At 44.6% G+C, this 14,689-nt stretch overlaps 1 protein-coding gene across 5 annotated transcripts in view; it reads left to right on the top strand.

Annotated features, from left to right (window-relative positions):
• LOC147097960 (glycerol-3-phosphate acyltransferase 1, mitochondrial-like) overlaps nucleotides 1–14,689 on the top strand; it is a 35,833-nt gene that overhangs the window by 14,604 nt on the left and 6,540 nt on the right. For all 5 annotated transcript variants that reach the window (XR_015074249.1, XR_015074248.1, XM_085971063.1 and 2 more), the window contains exons 7-17: nucleotides 229–328; nucleotides 1,628–1,764; nucleotides 2,735–2,834; nucleotides 5,432–5,641; nucleotides 7,013–7,120; nucleotides 7,558–7,643; nucleotides 8,804–8,922; nucleotides 10,714–10,784; nucleotides 11,294–11,555; nucleotides 12,187–12,335; nucleotides 13,131–13,208. Coding sequence is in view for 3 of the 5 variants with exons in the window: in XM_085971063.1 (XP_085827189.1) it covers nucleotides 229–328; nucleotides 1,628–1,764; nucleotides 2,735–2,834; nucleotides 5,432–5,641; nucleotides 7,013–7,120; nucleotides 7,558–7,643; nucleotides 8,804–8,922; nucleotides 10,714–10,784; nucleotides 11,294–11,555; nucleotides 12,187–12,335; nucleotides 13,131–13,208 (1,420 nt within the window). In the remaining 2 variants the exon portion in view is untranslated. The remainder of the gene's footprint in view (nucleotides 1–228; nucleotides 329–1,627; nucleotides 1,765–2,734; nucleotides 2,835–5,431; nucleotides 5,642–7,012; nucleotides 7,121–7,557; nucleotides 7,644–8,803; nucleotides 8,923–10,713; nucleotides 10,785–11,293; nucleotides 11,556–12,186; nucleotides 12,336–13,130; nucleotides 13,209–14,689) is intronic.

Below are 14,689 nucleotides of genomic sequence, written 5' to 3' on the forward strand. Positions count from 1 at the left end.
ACAAATTGTCTCTGGATTTCTCAGTAGCTTGGTTTGGTGATGGCACTGCTTGTGTGTCGGACACCTGGGTACGAGTCTGCTTTTGGTTCACTACTTGAGGAACCAGAAATAAAATGAAAGGACCATCACATTGTATTAGTGGTAAAAATACCAGATGGCAATCTGGTTGAAGTCAGGGCCATGTGATATGAAACACACTTAGTTTAGTGTCTGTTTTACCCCTCTTAGGTTGACTAGTTGGGTCCTGCTGAAAGTATTTAACTGGGTTTTCGTGAATCTACAAGTGCACCGAGGGCAACTTGAGATGCTGCGGAAAGCGAGGGCAGAGGTGAGGCACTGATCCTTTACCCATTAGGAGAACTGTAGTAGAACAGGTTTATAATCTAAAATGTTGCCGTTTCTGAATGTTTTGAAAGCTGTGTACGACTGGGCTGCATTCATCATACATATAAAAGGAGCACCATCGCCCCTTGGTGGCAGAGTCTAGGTACTGCAGCAGTTCTCAGCATTGGCTTTTGCTCAGTTTTAATGGCCCTGAAATTGCGGTCGGTGGCGTAGCTATGGAGTACAGTGCCGACCTCCGTACGAAATCCGCACTTGCCTCGTGTGAAGCCCCAAGCGGAAACTTGCTTTGAAACGCTGCGGAGTTGTGCGCGGCGTAGTGGCCCATGGATCCCGGGGCGCATCGTTGTGCGTAAGCGTACCTGGGATCACATGGGGCGGTGCTCCTTTCACTAGCCAATCGGGAAACATTTCAACTCAACATTAAAGAACTTGTAAATTAAACGGTGTGATACTAATTATATTTATTTAACAATGACAGTACTTGGCTTTAAAAAGCACAGGGAATACATTGGAGTAAGTACAGTTATTTACTGGAAGTCTCTGCAAGATTTAAAAAAAAATTAAAACGACCTCATTGCTCAAACCGAGCCTTTACAGCTGCATGGTAGGTTCTTTTACATGTTCGTTTTTAATTATTATACACTTTTCTCACCCCACCCCCTTTGCGCTGTGCAAACAGGCTCCTGTGCCTGTTTGCACCAGCTGTAAAAATTTCCAGTGTAATTGATGCGCAGCCCAACTTTTCACCAGCTATGAAGACTTGAAAGTCGCAGCAGATCACCTGTCTATTCAGAACTTGACAGATCACAAGTTTGGGATTTAGCGCATGCAAATCCCGAACTTGTGGTCAGTTTCAAAGGTGGTATGACGACGTATTTTAAGAGTATGCAGTCATACCTACTGCAAATTCAGGGCCATTGTCTGGTAGATGTGTGTAAGTAATTGACCAATGGTTGCATGACCCTGCAGTCAACTGCTGCAGGTGCACACAGCATTGCACTGTTATATGTTTGCAGCCATTTAACTGGAACACCCTGGAGGAAATAACATTGTTGGATTTGTTAGTTTGGTTCTTTTAAGCAAAATTGATTGAAATGTATTGGGAATCAGTTGCTGGCTGTAGAATGTAAGTTATAAAACAATGTTCCAATTAGCCATGTCGATCGGTTGTACTGACTTTACAGTGTATGCTATCACAGTGCGTGGTGATAGTGCAGTGAATATTTATGTACAGAACCATATCTGCAATAAAGGTGAGGGAATATTTTTGTATTTTTGACAGTATGATGGCCCATTCATCTTTCTCCCTGTTCGTAAGTCTCGCCTGGACTACCTGCTGGTTACCTTTGTCCTTTTCTGCCACAGTATCAGAGTCCCGTACATTACCTGTGGGGAAGACTTCCAACTCCCGTTGCTCAGGTAACGTCATTAAGTCCTGGAGCCGCTCTGAGTAAATGAGATGTGTGGAACAGAAAAGTATTTCACTCTTAGAATAAAGAATTTGTCCTTTCTCTCTCTATTGTTGCGGCTGGTACGGAGGTGGTGTTGTCATTGTGCAGCTCCTTGTAATCCTCTTAAGAACATTCAACAGTGATTGTGAGCAGAGGATTTGTTTGTGTGGGTATGTATGTGACCGTCCTAGTACTGTAAGTAACAGAATATGTTGCTCGTGCTGGACCCTTATTCTTTCTTGAATTAATTTGCAGTGGTTAGGATGAAGGAATTCCTACTGTTCAAATGCATCATGACTTTGACAGCTCTGCCACATATTTGTCACTGATTTGAAAGCAGTAGATAACCTCTGCTCTTGTGTGACAAGGGTACTGCTACCTTTCCAGCTCCTAAGTTCCATCCACTCAGCTGGTACTGACGGTTCGGTGGGTGCTGGGATGTCAGAGGTTTGGTAATGTCAAAATAATCATCCCACTCAGTCAACTGGCCAGCAAGGCTGATGCTAGAATGGTTTACTTCCCAACCCCACCCCTCTTATCGTAACGCTCCAGCCATAGTTCAAGTTATAATACATTTATTACATTATAATACAATAAAAGATTTTTCAAAATAGGTACAGAAACTAGCTCACTGCTTCTCCCAACTAGCTGTGTCCTCCTCCGCAATCCCAGACCCCGTCTCTCTATAAAAGGTGAGCTTGCTGCAAGGCAGCAGTGCAGGAACATATTTGAAACACAGCTGGCGAACTTGAATGCCAGGACCCAAGGATCAGAGGTCACAGAGTTGTGATGTGATTGTCAGAAGGTCACGGCTGGATTTGTGCGCAGGTTATGCTTAGCAGCGGCTCTGCTAGAAAGTCTTCAAAATGTCTTTGATGCCACAGTGTGAACTTGACCGTTTGTCTGACGTTCTGTGCCGGTTTCTTTCAACTGGTCAGGGCTCTGCTTCGGAAATTGGGAGGTATCTTCACTCCGCAGATAGTACATGGAACCAGGACCAGCCCCGGGGAACACTTGTACAAGGCTGTCTTAAATTCGGTTAGTTTGAAAAGCGATTTTATTTTTGTATTGATGCACTCATAAAAATCTGAATTTGCAGCATCTGCTCTCGGAGCCAACTTGAGCTCAAACAACACAAGTTTGTCTGATGGATTTGAGCTACATTTTCATTGTCACTTCCAACAGGCACAAAACTAGTCACTGTGGAATTCAAGTGATTGGAACAGAACCCTCCTTGGGGATTGACCAGGCCTCCCCAATATGTAATGTAACTCCATCTCTCCAATCCCTATTGAACATACTCCACATTATACCTACCACAAGTAGAAATTGTTTGCAAAGGTCCTTCACGGTATTTACAATGGCCTTGCTGTGGAGAGAATGTTTAACAAATACTGTGGTGTCCAAGAATGTTAAAATATCAAAATATTTGCCAAGAATTTATATAAAATTTACATTTGGCTCCTCTGATGGTTTTCACTAAGAGTTGGGGTTTGAAGCAGAACAGAAAATGGGGTGGGGCTAAAGTTTGTTTTAGGAAAAAAGGAATTTGGACTTAAGCAGATGAAACCTCATAAATCCGGTTAAAATAAATTCTTCAGCTGGCCTCTGAGTTTAATGTGCAAACATATTTCATTTAAGCACCCAGCCTCACATGGCTAACAATGTAAGCACACCCGGTTGCTGTGAACACTGTGCTATTGAAGTCTAGAAGCTAGACAAGCATTGACTTCCTTCCTCTGAAGTTGAACACATATAGCACAGTTGAGTGCATTGACCCATTCCTGAAATGTTTCAAAACCAGACAGCACCATGTCTCGTAACTGAGGAACACTGAATGAAATCCACCCTTGGAATACAAGCAGAAATAGCTGGGAATCCACAGTAGGCCTGTCAACATCTGAAGAGAAAGGAGATGGGTCTCGACTGAAATGTTAACCTATCACCCATTAATTGCTACGGGTTGACACACATTTTGATCATTTCGAAATTTTTCTTCGGCTGACATATAAAAAAAATAGAAGTGGCCAAAAAAAAATTTGCCCAAAAATAGGATGTTCCTGAGTTAGGGACTGGTGTAGTGAATGGTCAGCAGGGGGCAGAGCCAGGTGCTGCATCGATAAGTTCTGGGGCTGGGTTGTTATATCTCTGTCTCCTGTTACTGCTCCTAATGGATCTTTCACTGTAGCATCGTTAAGACTATGGCCTAGAAATTCAGTCTCGCAGGGGCGCCGGAAGTACTGCCCCGGAAGGAGTCGCGAGCGCCCGCTGGAAATTCAGTTTGAGCGCCCCAAACGGAAGCGCGGCGCTACTCGAGGTGCCCCGCATCCGTCTTGGGGCGCGGCAACTGAAAATCGCAGCGCCACACGCTGCGGCAAGGCGCGCTGCGGTACTGCAGGCCTTCCTCCCCTTCTTAAAGGGGAGGGGCCTGCTGCAGTGCGATCGGCGATCGCGAGTGCTGGCAAAAGAGCCTGGCACCGAGGAAAAGTGCCGGGCTCTTGGGAGGCTGCCGGCACAACGCCGGGGGGGGGGGGGGGGTGGCTCAGGAGGCCAGGGACGGCTGTGCGAAGAGGTGCTGGCAGGTGGCCAGCAAAAAAAATGGCCGCTCAGCGCCTCTACCGCCGCAGGTAGGCCCCCCTGAACCGGTCGCAAATTGCGACCGGCGTTACAGCGGGGGGCGATACCAAATTTGGCGATCGGGGCGGTAGCGGAGCGCTGCGCACACCGATGACGTCATCGGTGGCGGCGCAGCGCTACTGGCTAACGCCGCCATTAGCACCCCGCTAAATTTCGCGGGAGGCATGGCCAGTGGCGCTAAACCCACTAAGTGCCCTCTTTGGGCGCTAACTGGTGGCGCAGCACACCGAATTTCTAGGCCTATAGCTCTTCAGCCTGCCTATATTGCAGATCTTTGGAATGTGGGGAAATTAGCGTTACAAGTCGAGGGTAAAGCCCTCAGTGGCTGGAGTCACACATGACTCAAGATGGTGGTGGTTGGAGGCCAATAATCGCAGCCCCAAGCCATTGTTGTAGGAGTTGCTCAGGGCTGTGTCCTTGGCTCAGTCATGTTTAGCTACTTAATGACCACCCCCACCCCCCCCCCCCCCCCCCCCTCCCCATCATAAGGTCTGGGTGGGGATGTTTACTGACTATTTTAGTGTACAGCTCCATTCACAATTCCTCCAATGATTAAACAACCCATACTAGCTGTCACGTTTTGGGATCTTTAAATCATTTTTTGTTTTCTTAAGTGTGGATTTGGGAATGAGTTATGTTTAAGGGGTGTGCTTTAAAACAAAGTGTTTTGTTTCCCTCTGTTTAAATCTCAACCTGCCATGTATTGTTCTGTGACCGAGAGGGTGATTTGGCAGTCTGCTACCAGGGATCGATCTGTCTGTCTGCATCTAGTCACTGCCACCGCTCCTTCATTGTCATTAAATGTTTGCCCTCCACCTTGTGCTTGAGGAGATCGCACACTTGCATATGGAGAACTGCAAACTCAAAGCCCCATCACAATGCTGCTCTGGTACAGTATGGTCATTGCAGGATACTGTGCCAATAGGCTCCCTGTTAACACGTTTGGCTGCAGGTCTGAAGGAGTTGCTCTGTCTCACTGTCTGTTTCTGATGTTGCAGTATATCGAGGAACTGCTGCACGAGCAGCAGAGTCTGACGGTTTACCTGGAAGATCCTGTTCCACGTTCCGGACGGCCATGTCTCACAGGTTTAGTGTGGTTGGCCTGGGTGTTTGATGCCTTTCATAATCATGCTATACCAGATGCTGTACTGATACCTGTGGGTGTCTCTTATGATCGTATTGTTGAGGGAAGCTGCTTGGAACAGATGGTAAGGGAGTTTCTGCGTGTGCTAGTAGAACAGATGCAAATTACTAAGCCCAGTGGTTGAGTTTTATAGTACAAAACTTGCGTGTGGTTTTTATTCCTGGCTTGGTTTCACCTGAATGTGAGTTGTTAGTACTTTCTCCTTTGCTGAAACCCCATAATTTTAGAAGGAATGGGCTTCTCCGGTTGCCTGAATAGTAAAGAAAGAAAGGTTTTGTATTTAGAATTGCACTTGAAAAGAGATTCCCCAAAACATTCCACAATCAGTGGGTTACTTTTCAAGTACAGTCACTTTCATCGGCAAGCCTGGCAGCCACTTTGCACACAGCAAGGTTCCACAAACAGCAGCAGTGTTGGTCGAGAGAGGAATATTGATCAGGAAACCGGGTGAACTTCCTGCTCTTCAAATAGTGATTTGGGATCTTTTATATCCGCTCTATAAACCCCAACCGACAAATATTTTGTTGACATTTGCAGTCCAGACTGACATGAAAAATGGCCACCTGGGTGAGGTACCTAAAGGTGGCTGGTGCTGTGTGGAACTTTTCCCCAGCAAAAGGTCAATGGCCTTGAATTTCCTCGCTGTCTGCAGTACTTATGCCATCGCTATGCTAAAAAAAAAGATTGAGGAAACTCGCAATTAGCGCATTACGCCACTTATGCACCATTAATGCGCTAGACATGAGATTGCTCAATCTTTTTGTCAGCTTGACAATTCACCTGCCCAACCCTGTGGGGCTCCTTTGCATAGGAGCACTTCGCGACACTATTCCAGGGAATTTCCTTCTTTTAAGCCAGTATTGCACACTTGGAAAGTTAGACCCGTATAAAACAGGTTCAGCTGCTTCCCCCGCCCAGTCAGCTGATTCAGGCAGAATCATGGGCACAGCTGGCCTGTGACTAAAGGTGCGAGATGCCCTGAGCGGATCAAATGAAAAGGGGTCAAAAAATCTCTAAGAGCCTTCCTTTGCTGTCCCCAAGTGAAGTCAGATGTCTTTACAGAAACTGCATTGCTCCAGCACTGAAGTTTTCTGAGGCCTAAGCTGCTCCGCTTTTCGAACTTACACCACTTCATAAGCAAATTAACTACCCAGGCAGCTTGGGTGCTGCTCTCTCTCTCTCACTCGGTGAACGGCGTAACTTTCTGCCTTGCCGGATCTCGAGGAAATTCAGGGCCAGCATCTTCACAAGAAGATGGGAGAAAATTGCAAGGAGAAAACCTCCTAAATGTAGGTTTGTGCCAATGAGGGCCTGTGCTGTCACATGGCCAGAATCTCGCCTCAATCTGACACAGTGACCTTCTGTGGTCCTATGTTCATTACAGGAGTTTCCTAAGTAGAGGTTTCATATGTTGCAAATGTCTTGTATTGTGCAGGGCACTGGAAGGACTACGGTTTTTGCAGCAATTTGTTGGGTGCTCAGATTTCTACAAAAGAAGTACGGCTGCATCCGGGTGGATTTTGGACAACCGTTTTCATTGAAGGTATAGGCTGGATTTGTTAATGTTGGAGCACGTGTTAGTATGCTGTTAACAAGAGGTGTAATCGCCCAGTAACAAGTGGGCAGTGAATTCTACTCTTCATTTGTTTAATCCATTTACATGTGCATCAAATGAAATATAGTTTAGAGCTAAATTCAGTCTAAAGCACATTAGAACTCCGAGCATTTTGTATAGTAATCAAGAGGGAGCTGGGTTAAACTACACACTAGTAGATGTTTTGCTGCAGAAAGTACTTGCAGCTTTTTGGCTGTCCAACATACTGTGCCACAGATAGGCAGAGGCAGGTTTTGGTCTGTGTGATTCTTTGTGAGTGATTTGCAATTTCTGCTATACCATTCAGCTGTTTGGAGTGTGGGGAGGGGGCCTGGTATGTGTCTGTTTGCGGAGTCTGGTTTATATGGTTTTATTCTCTGCTCCAGGATTACGTAGAGAATGAAGGAATCCATATGCGCACTTCTGCAATTCCACTGCAGAAGATCTTGTTGCCGTATGTATTAGGATACAGGTGAGAAATAGAGCGGGTTATTAGTTACTACAGTAAGTGACTCCCAATCCACCCAAGGGTGTCTGTTACATTGTAGGCTCCTCCAACAGGATGGAATAAATGAAAACTCAATTTTATTTTTATAACAATGTTTTTAGTAGAATTAGCTGCCTGTGTCTCAGTGGGTAAATGCACTGCCAGGTGTGGTACTGAGCTACACCAGCCAGCAGCTGCTAAGTTCAGTCCCTGGTCTGCCCTGTGGCAGGTGCAGAGAAATATGAAGCGCAACGTTTCGGGCAAAAGAACAGTTGAGAGGAATTTAATCAGAAAGGCTCAAAAATTGGGGGCTTTTTTTCACTGAAAGAAAGATGGTTGAGAGGGGCCCTAGTGGAGCTTTTTTCAAAGTTATGAAAGTTTTGAGAGAGTGAAAAATTGTTTCTGTTGGTTGGCAGATGAGTAACATAGGGGTGTCGTCTCGGGATTATCATTACAAGAATGAAGAGAGAAGTTAGAAGAAATGTTTTTCAGCGTTATTAGAACATGGAATGCCTAACCACAATTGGCTATTGAGGCAGAGACTACATCATAATTTGAAAAGAAAGAATATAAAATGATCCAAGGAGAGGGCAGGGAAATGAAATTTAGATAGATAGCTCTAGACACAGGTACAATAAGCTTAAATGGCTTCTTTGTTTGCTGTAAATTTTATGATTCAAGACCAGATTTTAATTAAAGTCCATAAAAGATAGAGCAGTAAAAAGAGGGGACATCATTCGACTTGAGAAAATGAGAGCATCTTGATCCAATGTGATTCCCTTAAAATGACTTGACTACACTTGCACCCTCAATCCGATTACTCTTCTGGAACAACTCCAGCACTCTGAAGTGATGCATGATAATATGGACGGGAGCCTGGGCATTAAGTCTAGCACGGATCAATAGGGAAATGCTGTTACCATTGTAGTCCAGTTGTGGTTTGTCCTTTTGACACTTCGAGGGTAAACTATAAGATAACTGCATGTCCGACTGTTTTACTGTATAGGGATAGATTCCCTGCTCATTGATTATGAGGGGAGAAAATCAAACCTTAAGACCTAGCTGTTTAGGACAACTTAAAAGGATGGAGTTAGTTGTCTTTAACTTGTCCTCAGTATCTTGATAAAAAATTCATTGTGTTTCAGCTCCGACTCTGTGTACTGCGAGAAATCTCAGGACTGGCTTCTGAACGACGAAGGTTTGACTCAGCTCAGCCGACATCATCGAGCACTGGTGGCTGATCTGGGGAGACACATGCTTTACAGTAAGATCGAGTGACATTGGTGAACACCTAGACCTGCTGTTGAGGACACTGTCTTTTCCACATGTGTCTTCATCAATACAGCTATTTCACTCAAAATTGTTTAATGTCTTCTTGCAGCTCCACTTGCAGTTTGTGCCAGGCTCGGTTAATTTTACCGTCTGACCTCAGTGTCAACGGCCCAGAAAAAACATGCTGTCCTGGCTGTGAGAAATACTGAAGAGATGTAACCAGTGCTCTGGGATGAGACTGCAGTCAGGCGCAGGACGTGACATCCTTCCTCCTTATCCACACAGCTGGTCGAGGTCTCGTGTGTTGTAAGAGTGTGAGCTGGAGTCACTTGGGAAAACCAGTGTGAAAACAATAGCATCCATTGTGTAAATGCTGAACTCCCAGAGTAAATCCTGGAGTTAGGATATTGGAGTCAGTCCAAGTACCAGTGTGGAATAGATCCAGAAAGTGATCTCTGATCCTGCACAAGGTGTTGCTGTCAGTTTAGGGCGCTGTTTGATCCAGTCACTACATTCTATTGGTCCTGCTGAGCACCATTGAACTGCAATGGCATTGGCTCTGGCTGTGCTTGTCTCTCTCACACTAGAGTCCTGATTATTTACTGTTCGAATGCTTTTTTTCTGTGTAATCTCATCCCATTCTACGTCACTCTGAAAGTCTTAAGCTGGTTTGGGGCAGCCTAAGATTCTTCCCCCCCCCCCCCCCCCCCCTTTCTGGCTCTTTGCAGCTTTAAAGTTGCGGACTTATTTATTGATCATTTCTGGGATCTGATCAGTTTGAAATATTGGATCATTTGAATAAGTACACCTGGTCTGAAGAGTACAGTCCTCGGAGGACAGCCAGTAATTTGTGTGTAAAACCTGCTTTGGTGATTCCTTACTCATGGAGTGGTCAAAATCATCCTGTTCAGGACAAAATTAATGTTAGTTATGTCCTTGTGCACTGAAACTGATATGCTGCAAGAACCTTGAGTTCTCGAGAAGGAAATGTTTTGAGTGCTCATTATTGCCGAAGCTTGAACGGATGAAGCCAGCGACTAGTGGCAGCAGTCTACAGCTTAAACATTTATTGGCTTTGTAAATTGTGAATACAAAAACAAGGAAATCATGCTAAACCTTTTACAAATTTCTAGTTAGGCCTCAGCTGGAGTATTGTGTACAATTCTGGGCACCACGCTTTAGGAAGGATGTTAAAGCCTTGGGAGAGGGTACAGAGGAGGTTTACCAGGATAATAGCAGGGATAAGGGAGTTCAATTATGTGGAGGGATTGGAGAAGCTGGGATTGTTCTCCTTAGAGCAAAGAATGTTAAGGGGAAACCTAATCGAGGTATTCAAAATTGAGGAGTTTTGTTGGAGCAAGTCAGGAGAAACTGTTTCTTCTGGCAAGTGGGTCAGTAACCAGAGGTCATAGATTTAAAATAATTGTCAAAAGAACTAGAAGGGAAATGAAAAATTTCTTCACACACAGGGTTGTTAATATCTGGAACGCATTATCTGAAAGGGTGGTGGAATCAGATTCCATGGGAACTTTCAAAAGGCAACTGGACATGTACTTGAAGAGAACTAATTTTCAGGGTTATGGGAAAAATGCTGGGGTGTGGGACGAATTTAGACAGTTCTTTCAAAGAGCTGGCACAGGTATGACCAGCCGAATGGCATCCTTCTGTGCTGTTTGATACTATGAGTAAGCCTCAGCCCAATTATGAACAGAACAGTTAGTTTTCATTGGTTTCTAAGGACTTTGATTTGCTGTAACTAATGTCCAATCTTTCTGTCTGACAGCTGCTACTTGCTGCTCGGCTGTCATGTCGACCACCATCATGGCCTGCCTCCTCCTCCACAAGCACCGACAGGTAGGTTGTCTCTCTGACCTGGTAACTTCCATCGTATCGCAACAAGCACATTGGGGGCAGTTTTAACCCTACTCGCTCAGCAGAAACCTGGCGGTGGGCAGCGAAAGTCGTCCTGGCTCTTAACCTGTCCGAAAGCCGCCACGATTGCAACATCTGCAATTTTAACCTGCTCTCCTGAGCAGGCAGCAAGGACACGCGCCCGGAGCCAACAGGGGGGTTCTTTACATAGGCATGTTGTGGCCCAATGACATCATTGAGACCCGACTGTAATTTTAACTCGGACCTGAGTGGGGAATCCACCTAGAGTTAATATTGGAGCCATTGATAACTGGAAAAAAAGCACCTCCTGACTAAATCCTTGCAGGTTACTGGGAGATAAGTAGCTCCGATGCTCCTACTTACTGTTATTGAAGTGAGCAATTAACAGAAAGGATGCTTTTATCTTTTTAAGTATATTCTACGTATTGTATAAAGTGGTTACATTTTTTTAACCAAGTGTCTTTCTGCAGGGCATCTTCCTTACCACATTGGCAAAGGATTTCTGCTGGTTAATGAATGAGATTCTTGCCAGGCATTTCGATGTGGGATTTTCGGGGAAGCTACAGGATATCGTGCTGCATGCGCTTTTTTTGCTGAGAGACTGTGTGATGCTGAGCAGCTTTCCACTGGACAATCTCATCGTGATACCAAAGGCGACCAGGAAAGCTGTGGAGGAGCTTAGTTTTTACAGTAATGCTATTCTCCCAGTCTTTATCTGTGAGGCTGTAGCTGGTAAGTGACTCGCGTCACCTGTTTTGTAAAAACAGAAAATGCTGGAAATGCACAGCAGGTCATTCAGCATCTGAAAGAGGATAGAGTAACATTTTGTGTGGGAGTCTTCATTCTAGAGTCCTGACAAAGGGTTGGACCCAGAACATTAACATTTCTCTCTCTCTCTCTCTCTCTCTCTCTCTCTCTCTCTCTAGTGCTAACTAACCTGCTGTGCTATTCCTGTTTTTATTTTGGATTTGCAGTAGTTTGTCTTCTGAAGTCACCTGTTTGAGTCTGTGCTGCTCGTGAATTGACCAGGGAAGTGCTGATGGGTTTTTAGTTTTAAAGTTCAGTCACAACTTTGTCAACTTCAGCTGGGTTTGTTACACCGGTTGTTCATTGGGGTGCTGTGGGTGTGAGGAGTTTTCCCCTTGGAAGGCAGCAAAACTTGACACTATTCATGCATCATTGCATACCCTGTTGCCTGATTACAGAGGAGGATTGATGGCAGTCAAGGACTATTTGAGTGGCAGTGTCAAAGAAGGCCTGAGTTTGCAGTAATGAATGTACCATACCAGTCGCAGGGCAGGAGTGAATGTGTGGTTCATTACTGTGGAGTGTTTCAATGTTAAAATGTTCATTTTTCTTTCAGCCTGTGCTCTAATTCCCCTTTTAAGGGAAGTGGCTAAACGCATGACAGACTGGGACTCCAATGTAGAGGTTGCAATCAGCCAGGAGGAGCTTATCTGTAAAACTGTTCAGCTGTGTCACTTACTGCCCAACGAGATCCTACTTTTACCAGTAAGAGCAGAATCTATTTATGTTCAAAAATGCAAACCGAGCATGTCGTTTGGAAACGAAGAGTTTTGAAGTGAAGGGAATTGACAAAGCTGATCCAGATGTCAATACAAAGAAAAAAGTTAAAATTAGCCAGTGTGGATTTCTAAAGGGCCAATTGTGCTTGACAAACCTCTCAAAATTCTTTTGAGGAGGTAACAAACATGGTAGATGGGGGAAATGCAGTGGATTTAGTGAACATGGACTTTAGGAAGGGCTTTGACCAAATACAACACGGGAGATTACTAGGGAGGATTAAGGACTATGGAATTAGGTGGAAGATAGCAAACTGGATTAAAAATTGGTTAGAAGGGAGAAAAAAGGAGTTAAGACAGTGTTTCGAGTGGTTAGAAGTGGGTAGTGGGTGGCTGTGCCTTCAGCTGTCTAGGCCCTAAATTCTGTAAATTCCCCCCCACCACCAAAACCTCTCCACATCCCTTTTCTCTTTAACGACCCTCCCTATACCCCACTTCTTTGACCGACATTTTAGTCACCCCTCCTAATATCTCTTTCTTTGGCTTGGTATCCATTTCTTGTCATTATGCTTCTATGAAGTGCCTTGGGACCTTTTTCAACATCAATGGGCTATATAAATTCAACTTGTTGTAGGTGGAGCTGTTCTATTGAAAAAATAGTGGGCTTATTGTGCGTAATGATCTTTTCCTGTTTCTAAAAATTCCTGTTTTAAAATATAATTTATTTTCAATTGTTGCCCATTTTATGCCATATTAGTCTGTATTTTGCTTGAATCTCTTGCAGCCCTGCCGATCTGTGTACCAGTTTTCACAGGAAGCAGTGGACAAGCTCACATACTGTGAGATTCTCATCGTGGAGGAGGTGAGAGCATATTTCTGGTGCTTGTGCGGGTGGGAGGATGGATAATGGGAGCAAATGTTTTGTTTGGGGTGATTATAGGAAGTTTGGATCCTTTAATGGTATACAGCAATATAAAGAGGGCTTCCCTGAGGTTATTCAGATAACAAACTTCCGCCCAGGGCACCAATCGGATATTTGTCTGCATAAAATGAGTTGCTGCACTTCAAAAGAACTGGATGTGAATCGCTTGGGACGTTTGAGTGAAATGATAGTCTGTCTTCCATTTTGTAATTCCGTTCTTGTGGATACCTGAGAGAAAGGGATTTCTGAAACTGAAGGGACTTTGTGTGTGGACTCTTGTCCACTGGGAGATGGCTTGACCTTAGGGCTGTAATGCATCCTTAGCGAAGGGGATGTTAATCTTCTCTATCTGGACTGACTTTAAACCCAGATCCTAAATAATATTTAATTTATACGAACGTGTTTAGACGCAGGTAGTTGGTATACAGAGGATCAGGTGATTGAGATGATATTACAGCAGTGGATTCTACAGATGTTTAGAATAATTTGGTGATGGTTGTCTGTCACTGGTAAAGGAAACAATAGTCCAAAACTAGGGACCATAAATATAAGGTAGTCAATAATAAATCCAATAAGGAATTCAGGAGAAACTTCTTTACTCAAAGTGGTTAGAATATGAAACTTGCTACTACAAGGAGTAGTTGAGGTAAATAGCATAGATGCATTTAAGGGAAAGCTAGATTAAACACATGAGGGAGAAAGGAACAGAAGGTTATACTGATAGGATGAGATGAAGTAGGGCGGGAAGAGGCTCATGTGGAGCATAAACAGTGGCATGGACCAGTTGGGCCGAATGGCCTGTTTCTGTGCTGTAAATTCTATGTAATATTAAATAGGCTCATCTGATGGCTTGGTGAGCGAGCATACCGCCCAGTGTGAAATGAGCCATACAGACCAGAAGGTCTGGTGTGTGCTGAGTAGCTGAGCTCAGCTAGAGTGGTGTGGTGCTACACTGACCTCGGCATCCTTGAGGTAAAAATGGCAAAGATCAGGCAGGATTGAGGCTGCTGGAAGCGTATGTGTCAACAGAGGGAAAAGGATGAGGTTTGACTGTGATCGCCCCCCTACTAAGAACATAAGAAATAGGAGCAGGAGTAGGCCAATCGGCCCCTCGAGCCTGCTCCGCCATTCAATAAGATCATGGCTGATCTGATCCTAACCGCCAATCCACTATCACAGAACCATCTCCTGAATCTAACAGAATTAGTCACACGAAATAGGAGCAGGATCAGGCTACACGGCCCCTGGGCCCGCTCCGCTACCCACAGGACCATGACCGATCCGAACCTAGACTCATGTCCAAATTCCTGCCCGCTCCCCGTAACCCTTAATTCCCTTTACTTCTAGGAAACTCTATTTCTGTTTTAAATTTATGTAATGATGTAGCTTCTACAGCTTTTTGGGGCAGCATATTCCATGGA

The sequence above is a fragment of the Somniosus microcephalus genome, chromosome 30, assembly GCF_052327205.1.
Source record: "Somniosus microcephalus isolate GS21.2 chromosome 30, FLI_Smic_1.0, whole genome shotgun sequence".
NCBI lineage: Eukaryota > Metazoa > Chordata > Chondrichthyes > Squaliformes > Somniosidae > Somniosus > Somniosus microcephalus.